Genomic DNA, 8,925 nt, shown 5'->3' on the forward strand with positions numbered 1-8,925 from the left:
CCGTACACATACACAGTCATGTAACCTCCAGGGCTTTGTCCCACTTCTCCCCAGCAGAACTGCATTAAGTGGTATTTGACCACTAGAGGGCATGGAATCAACTCCAAAGTACTGTATAGTCACGGCTATAAGTCGGATATACTACATCCACCATGCCTCTTCATCAGTAATCCATAATGACCAAGCAGAAGTAGAATTTCTACGTTAATGCTAATTGAATTGCTAATTTGAATAGCTATGTCGCGATGACATTTGATATTTAGGTCAGATATTAGAGGAAAAAAACAAGTCATGAGGGTGAAGGAACTGCCTGTAGAGCTCAGAGACAGGAATGTGTCGAGGTACAGATCTGGGGAAGACTACAAAAAAGATTTCTGCTGCATTAAAGGTTCTTAAGAGCACAGTGACCTCCATAATGCTTCAATCAAACAGACCTCCTAGAGCTGGTCACCCAACCGAACTGAACAACTAGGGGAGACAGAGAAACCCACATGAAGACAACCATCCATACAGAACTTCACAGATGTGGGCTTTAAGGCTGAGCGACTAGACAGAAGCTTCTCCTCAAAGTTTGGCCTCAGTTCTATGCGTCATGTCTGGAGGAAAACAAGGCTCCGCTCATCACCTGCCAAATACCATCTCAACTGTGAAGGATGGTGATGGCAGCCTCATGCTGTGGGGGTGTTTTTCAGTGGCAGGGAGACTAGTCAGGGTTGAGGGAAAACAGAAGGATGCTAGGCACAGAGATATGCTTGATGAAAACCTCATCCAGAACGCTCAGGGCCTCAGTCTGGGCTGAAGGTCCAACATGACATCGACCCAAACCACACAGCCAAGACAGCACAGGACATAGAGACAACTCTGTGAAGGACCATGAGTTTATCCCAATTGAATATCTCTAGAAAGAGCTTAAAATATCTGTCCGGTGATGGTCCCTATCCTATCTGACAGAGCCTGCTAGGATCTGAATGTTAGAAAATCCCCCAAACCAGGTGTACAATATCATCCCCAAGTCTACCACAACCCTCCTCCTAACTTCCTCCTTATTTGCTCCTGTCACAATTATCATGGCTGCTAGAGGCTTCCTTACATAATTATGGGTTATAATAAGCTGCTGAGGACCTATGTGGTAATTTTTAACGAGAGGACATTCTCGTCAAATCATACACAAGAGGACTCGAGTCTGTAATCGCTACCAAACGTGCTTCAACTAAGTTCTAAGTTAAAAGTCTGAATGCTTAGCTAAAGAGCCATGTTTGCTGTTTTTCTCACGTCATATCAAAATTAAAACACCCAACTCTTGGATGAATATTATCTCTTATGTCTTTGCCAGTACACTGTGTTTTATTCACCATCTTATCAAGACTTTCATTGTGTGGCGCGCTTGAATTTTGATGGACTCAAACTCACAGCTCAAACTGTTCCACACGTCTCTGTGTGTGCTTTCTCAAAGAACTTCTCATGTTGCGTAACGGCCGATCACATCCTGTTTGATGTTGCCTGATCCCACTCTACTGTGTAATTGTTGTTGTGTCTTTTCCCTCGACTCTTTCCAAGGTGTTATGGATAGTCCTTGATTTCAGATGCAGTGCACAAACACCTCCATGTGGAGCATGAGTGGGGAGAAGCTGAACAGAGTGAAGTTCAGGATTGGGATGTGTTTTAAGTATATGTACTTTTAGAAGGTGCAGTGGTGAGGGAAAAGCTAGACACTTTATCTCTGTGTATTTCTTACCCTCTGTCTCACTGAAACCAAACATGCGATAGCAGACAACAGCACAGGGAGAGTAGACTATTATACCTGCAGCTAGCATTAGTAGGTCAAGCCCGTGTGCTCTCCGTCTGTGTCTTGGTTATTACTGAAAAAGCTCTGGGCTCATATCTGTTCCACTCACGACTGTATAACTCTGTGCTATATCTCAATGATGGTTTCCTTTCATGTGCCTGTCTGAAAAAGTTAAACATCCTTTGAGCTTTTTGCCTCCATAATGGCCCAATTTCCACTGGGAAAGGGGATTTTTCTCATACTCATCTGAGTTGCCTTAAAATTCTTACATTGCTCTCAAATTCCAAGTGAAATTATTGCATGTTTTGGATCACTACACATACACAAACATATATCTTGCCTGTAAATCAATGTGCCTGTGTTCTACTTGGAGAAAAAATAAGAAAGCACAAGCATGAAATTTGTATCTGAAAATGTTCTGGTTTTCATGATTGTACCTTGCAGTTTCCTTTTAGAAAGAGCATGTGCCCTCTATTGGTCAGTCACACACAGGTCCCACACTGGAAACCTCACAACATACGGAAATAACTTAGTTTTCATATATACAAATAAGATGCATGTAGACCAACTGTGTTTGTGTGTGTGTGTGTGTGTGTGTCAGTGATGGAGGCTGTGAAGCTGGCCCGGCTGGTGTTTAATAGACTGTTTGAGATGTGCTGCCTCTGGCTGAAGGAGCTGCCCTTCCGCCGCCGTCCACAGCCATACTACGAAACTTCCATCCACGCCATCAAGAACATGAGGCGCAAGATGGAGGACAAGCATGTCATCATCCCTGACTTCAACGCACTCTTCAACATTCAGGTAGACACGAATTAACCACAATCCTCTGAGCATTTACCACACTCTCCTCTAAAGCCATTTATTCAACTTTCTAGTATTAATCTCTTAACAATTATAAGCCGATTTTACAGTTTTTCAAAATGTAGATTATTTTAATTTGTTTTACAGTTAACAAGGATCTCTGGTTACTCTTACAGCACATGATCCCACTGACCCTAACCCTGTCATGTATTGTCTCTCAGGATCAGGAAGAACAAGCTTTCTTTGCTGTGTTTGACGGTCATGGTGGTGTGGATGCCGCCATTTATGCTGCCAATCACCTCCACGTCAACTTAGTTCATCAGGAGTCCTTCAACCAGGACCCCATCGAGGCGCTCTGCAAAGCCTTCAAAGTCACTGACGAACGCTTTGTAAAAAAGGCAAAAAGAGAGGTAATCGAATACCTTTTTTAAACAACAGAGTAGTGACCAGTGTAAACCTGTTGATCATCAAAAGCAGTAAACTACTACTAGTACTCCCACTATTGCTGCATCTGCTATCTCTTCTACTGATACTGTTACTGAAACTTCTTCTGCTGATACTTCTAGTAATGCTATGCCGTACTACATTCATCATTCCATTTTTTGCCACTTATTTGGAGTTGGGTCTTGATGGCAGGAGGTTAAGCAAGGCAATTAACAGCAGACATCCCTTTTCCAAGCAAGGGAGGAATCCGTAGGTTTACCCAGGCCGGATGAGATAAATAATCTGTCTAGCGTGTTCTGACTCCACCCCATAGTCTCCTGCCAGTTGGATGTCCCTGTCTGAGCTCCTTATCCTATCTCTGAGCCGCCAATGTCCACAGGTCAGGGTTTGATTGATAAATTGAAAGTTTTGCCTTCTAGTTCAGCTCCCTCTTCCCCACAATGGTCTGGTACACCGTCTGCCTTAATGCTAATGATGCATCAATTCAATTGTCAATCCCACTCTCCATTTTTCCCTCAATCATGAACAAAAAATTGAGATACCTAAAAACTCCTTCTCTTGGGGCATACTCCCATAGTAGCCTCTACAAGACCCCCTGAGGGACTTGGTCCAAATGCAGACTCAATGTGTAAACTCCAACATCCCCTACAGTAACCAACTTCAACTCTTTACCCTACAGCAAGGATAAAGAGTTGGTCAATTTTTTTATCAACAGGTCAAAATCTGCATCTCTCCTTCTGGATCTGAAGTTTGAAAATCGGTCACAGCCTCATTTCCAGCACTTTGGCAAACGCTTTCCCAGGGAGGCTGAGCAGTGTGATACCCCGATAATTAGAGCACACTTTCCAGCCTCACGTTTTAATTTTGGAAACTACCACCCCAGTCTGCCACTCCACAGGCACTGTCCCCGACCTTCATGTGACATTGAAAGACATGTCAGCCAAGACAGCCCTACACTTAAGCATCTCATAGAGAATCTCATCCACACCTACTGCCTTGCCACTGATGTGCTTCTTGACCACTAGAAATATAAATAAGGTTTGCTCCAAACCCAGCCTCATCTTTAGAGGGCATGTTTTTCAGATTTAAAAGTCCCTTAAAGTGTTCAAAGTCAGTTAATAAACCCCTAATCCCAATCAGAGTTAGCAGTTCATCTCCTCTGCTATACATAGCCGGGGCTAAATCCTGCTTTCCCTTCATGAGTCATTTGATGGTTCGCCAGAATTTCCTTGAGGCCAACTGAAAGTCCTGCTCCATGGCCACAACACAACACTCGCACATGTTTTTGGCATCTGGTACCACCACCTCCATTATCCCACTGGCCTGCTGGTACTGATCTCCTGTTTCAGAAGACCCTTGCACCAAACAGGCCCAAAAGACCTCCTTTCTCAGCTTAAGGCTCTCAGGTTGCTGCACAAGAGGCGCCTACAAACTTCTGCCCAAACATGGTTTATGTTGTGGCCAATCAATTACTAGCGCAGTAGTCCGACAACAAAGCACCACTCAGGTTCAAATTGGACAGGCCACTCCTCCCAATCACCCCCACTCTTTATTTTTTCCATCATCCAGCAATTTCGCAAATATACAGCTTGTGACTTGAACTCTGTAAGAAACATGTCTGTGTTTGGCAGCACTTGCGCTGTGGCACGACAGGCGTGGTGACGTTCCTGCGGGGCCAGACGTTGTATGTGGCCTGGCTGGGAGACTCCCAGGTCATGCTGGTCAGGAAAGGACAGCCCGTGGAGCTGATGAAACCACATAAACCAGACAGAGAGGTAGCCATTCACACATACACACATATCTTCACAAATCTATAATTTCCACTTGATTGAGATGAAGAACCAGAGCACATAGTGGTGAATCTTGAATCCAGAAATATTCAGTACACAATAAAACAGTATGATATGTTTTCCTATTGCAATCTGGGAACATCATTCAACGTTTTGTTCCGGGATGTTTCCTGCCTTTTCGAATATTTGTTCATTGTACATTTTCAGTCAAAAATATTTTGTGTCGTCTACTCAAAAACACCATATGTGGTAGTTTATTTTTTAAGAGTGTGATTGGGTAGACTATTAGACACATCAGGGAGAGGTAAAGCACCATTCTGAGTCATTTGCTCCAGGAAATAGCAGGATGTACCATGTGACCGTCATCACCATTATGACCACTAAAGCCAGTTGTGCTTTGTGTCTCTCTGCAGGATGAGAAGCAGAGGATCGAGGCTCTGGGAGGCTGTGTGATCTGGTTTGGCACATGGAGGGTTAATGGCAGTCTGTCTGTATCCAGAGCAATAGGTAAAGGATTACTACAGTCAAATACTCTGTACCACATGTAGTATATTAGTACACTAGACTGTGATATTTGATTTTTCATGCCTTTTATCACGTTTGCTCCAAAATGTTTCATTGAAATATTTCAGAAGTTGAATCAGAAAGAATTATAAATATTCAGCATGTGAAGGTAGTCGCTTTGAAAATGTATGTTCACTTAAAAAATTAAGATGTCTGTCTGAATGACAATGAAAATTGTAAACTTTGCTGTCATAAATGCTGGTTTAAGAAGGACCTCACCTGTTGCCTATGTTGACAGGGGACTCAGAGCACAAACCCTACATCTGTGGTGATGCAGACCATGATATCTTCCCACTGGATGGTTCAGAAGACTACCTGATTCTGGCCTGTGATGGATTCTGGGACACAGTGAATTCAGATGAGGCAGTGCGGGTGGTCAGCGACCACCTCGAGGAGAACTCTGGAGACACTACCATGGTAGCCCACAAGCTAGTGGCCTCTGCTCGTGATGCGGGCTCAAGTGATAATATCAGTGTCATAGTGGTCTTTTTGCGGGACCCTCGCTCCCTACAACCCACCAGCACCGAGGACGAGGAGGAGGGTGTTGTACAGGGGAAGGTGGAGGAAGAGGAAGTAGCGGAGGTGGAGGAGGCGGAACGGGAAGAGGAGGACGAAGATGAGACAGCCAGGTTAGAGCGCAGTGGTGGTGAAGGAGGGAGCACTGCGGACATTGGGGGGAAGAGTCGTGGGGGATGGCCCCTACAGCAGTGCTCGGCCCCTGCTGACCTCAGCTATGAAGACCGAACGGACTCGTTGACGGACAGAACTAGCCTCAGCCTGCTTGGGCCATCACTTGAGGGCCATATCTCCTTGACAGGGGGCTCACGGCAGCCCTGCTCCGGCTTTAGTTCCGACCTCTTTACAGCCTCCCACATCTACAGAGAAGAACGCCCAGTGAGGCGCGGTTCCTGTATTCCTTTTCAGGGGTCTAGCATCTCTAGCTTTACGGACCCACTCTGGCCCCAGACAGCCATGCTTTTAGGCCAGGCAGTGAGGAAAAGCCGCAGGCTTGGTTCTGATAGACGCCAATTGGGCCGGAGGTGGCCAGGCAGATTTAGGGAGAAGCTAGGCCTATTACCATCTGGTAACTTGCCGCCCCACATGCAGCGCTACTCCAACTGTAGGCCTGGAGTGGCAGTGCCTCACCTGCCCAATGATGCCCCCATCTGAAGAGGTGACCCAAACCAAACCATCTCCTTCATTTATTCAGTCCGGCTCCATGCCCCTCAGCCCACCCACCCACCACTGCCTTCAACAACAGGTCTTTCTTTGATAGTAGGTAGTTGTGGCTCCTGCAGTTGTCATGTGATTATTGATTCTCTGTCAGAAGAGTGGTGCTCACTGTCCTCAGCCAAAATGTTACCAAATGTTAGCTGGCCCACTGAGCACAGGACCTGCTCCTCAATGCTGTAGGTAAAGTGCAAAGCTAGATCCACTCCATTGTGACCATTGATCAGTCAAAATTAAGCCTGAGCTGGAAATGCAGGTTAATAAGATGTGTTCAGACTGAATATGAAATGAATCTTAAAAGCAGCATAAAAGAACAGACAGTTAAATGTAGGCAGTGCAGATTGAGATTTGAAAATATTTCAACTTGAGCAAACTGTGTGACTCTTTTTGAACTGTCATGAATAAGAAAGTTTAGTCTCATATAGCAATAACAAACTGGAGCTACAGGTAAACCTTAAAATCAGTCACCTGAACTCAGAGTTGTCATGGGAAATGTACTTTCAGTGCATGTTGTTAACTTGCTGGAGCTCCTCAGGGCTAGTTTAGGCAAAGGTTCACTTGTTTTCAGTCTGAACACTAGTTAAAGTTGAATGCTTGGTCGCTCCACTCTTGACAGTGTCAAGACAGAAATTATGTATGTTTAAAGCAAGTATACAGAGAAAGAAAGAAGAGTATACACCACATGGCCAACACTATGTGAACACTTGAACTTAACACCCCTATCTGTGTGATAGCTGAATATGTCACTGCATGATCATTGTTGTGTTATAGGACCCTCCACTCTTCTTTAAAGGGTTTCTTCCAGATTTTGGAACCAAGATCATTTAGCCATTTTTAGTGATGTCAGGTAAAAGTAGTTCTAGCCGATACTGCAGTTTTGAAGGTAGCACTGATATTAATATTCCTACTATACAACAGCAATGATATGTACTTAATAAGTAAAAATTTAATAAGGAGCCTTTGAATTTGGTTATTAAAGAATCGCAAGGAATATATTTACTGAATGACAGAATTTTACAGCCCCAAACTACTACACACATCTGCCCTGATATATTTGCTAAGCTAATATGAACCAAAAATATTGGCCATGCTGATGAATCTGTCTAGTTCAGCTCTAGTTTAGTTGAAAAAGTAATGATCCGTCACTAAACTGTTCCCATATAGTTGAAAGGACCTGGCCTAACTTTAGCACAGTAGCAGTGAGTTTTCCCTTCAGTGGAGCCAAAGGGCCTAGACTTAACCTTGAAAAACACTTTGAAACCAAAAGTTCACACTTTTGTGTATCATCAGTTAATTGACCCTTTCACACACATTTTTATTATAGGATGATTGTATGATCACTCAGCTTTATTATTTTTCTTTACTTCTATTTTCTGTCACTGGCGTATAAATGCAGTATGAGGCAACACATTAGCGTTTCATCTTTTGTCTTAAGACAGCTGTCGAGAATGTCAGCGACCTAGCATTATATTAGGCTTAAATTGCACAGCTTCCCTCTTTGTCCCCTCCGCTATTCTTCCCTCACAGTTAACTAAAGTTCATGGAGGAGGACGGAACAACTGCTGCTCCTGGTTTCTGAGACTGGAGGCACATGCTGTTCTGCCCCCTCTCATAAAGTCACTGACCCAGCCATTATCCAGCCACATTTTGTCCACAGATAAAAGCACTTAACACCTGATTATAAAAGATTATCAGTCACTTACCTGAATAAAGGCTTAATGTATTCCAGTATTCCAGATGGGGATATAACCCTGGGATAATGGGTTTTACGTGGGAATGAAGGGAGTATTTAAAAATATATTTTTGTTATATAGTTGCTATTGGGCCACATAGTTATTGCAAGTATTTCAAGTGTATTGACCTTCACACAAAACCCACTGAACAGAAGTGTTTTCCAGCAGGCTTGATGGACTGTTTAACGTTGGACTGGGATAGCTGCAGAACACGTGCCTTCCATATGTGTTACTAAAGCCTACTCTCCATACACACAAGTTCACTAATTATTTATTATCAATTGGAATTTATATTAATATCACCATTGAAGACAAGTCTGGCTTGTGCATTCAAAGAAAACTAATCATATACCGACTGAAGCTTCTTATTTAGCGTACAGACACGAGAGCGGTGTTCATCCTCTCATCAAGCAAGTGAATTTGCCAAAATGTTGATTATTATATTTAGTAGCGCTATAGTCCTCTGGATAACATGAAGAGAATATGCCCATTTCCGGAGGCCTTAGTAGCCTGAGACAAGAGAACAAGAGTTTTCTATCTGTACATATAGTTGTGGTGTTAACAGCTTCACAGTTAC

At 43.6% G+C, this 8,925-nt stretch overlaps 1 protein-coding gene across 2 annotated transcripts in view; it reads left to right on the forward strand.

Moving 5' to 3' along the window:
* Positions 1 to 7,283, forward strand: part of ppm1e (protein phosphatase, Mg2+/Mn2+ dependent, 1E) — a 33,402-nt gene extending 26,119 nt beyond the window's left edge. For both annotated transcript variants that reach the window (XM_034606446.1, XM_034606445.1), the window contains exons 4-9: positions 2,388 to 2,587; positions 2,809 to 2,997; positions 4,663 to 4,806; positions 5,235 to 5,328; positions 5,624 to 6,871; positions 7,184 to 7,283. In XM_034606446.1, the coding sequence (XP_034462337.1) occupies positions 2,388 to 2,587; positions 2,809 to 2,997; positions 4,663 to 4,806; positions 5,235 to 5,328; positions 5,624 to 6,555 (1,559 nt within the window). In that variant the 3' untranslated portion in view covers positions 6,556 to 6,871; positions 7,184 to 7,283. The remainder of the gene's footprint in view (positions 1 to 2,387; positions 2,588 to 2,808; positions 2,998 to 4,662; positions 4,807 to 5,234; positions 5,329 to 5,623; positions 6,872 to 7,183) is intronic.
* The last annotated feature ends 1,642 nt before the right edge of the window (positions 7,284 to 8,925 follow it).

Source organism: Hippoglossus hippoglossus, chromosome 14 (assembly GCF_009819705.1).
Source record: "Hippoglossus hippoglossus isolate fHipHip1 chromosome 14, fHipHip1.pri, whole genome shotgun sequence".
Taxonomy (NCBI): domain Eukaryota; kingdom Metazoa; phylum Chordata; class Actinopteri; order Pleuronectiformes; family Pleuronectidae; genus Hippoglossus; species Hippoglossus hippoglossus.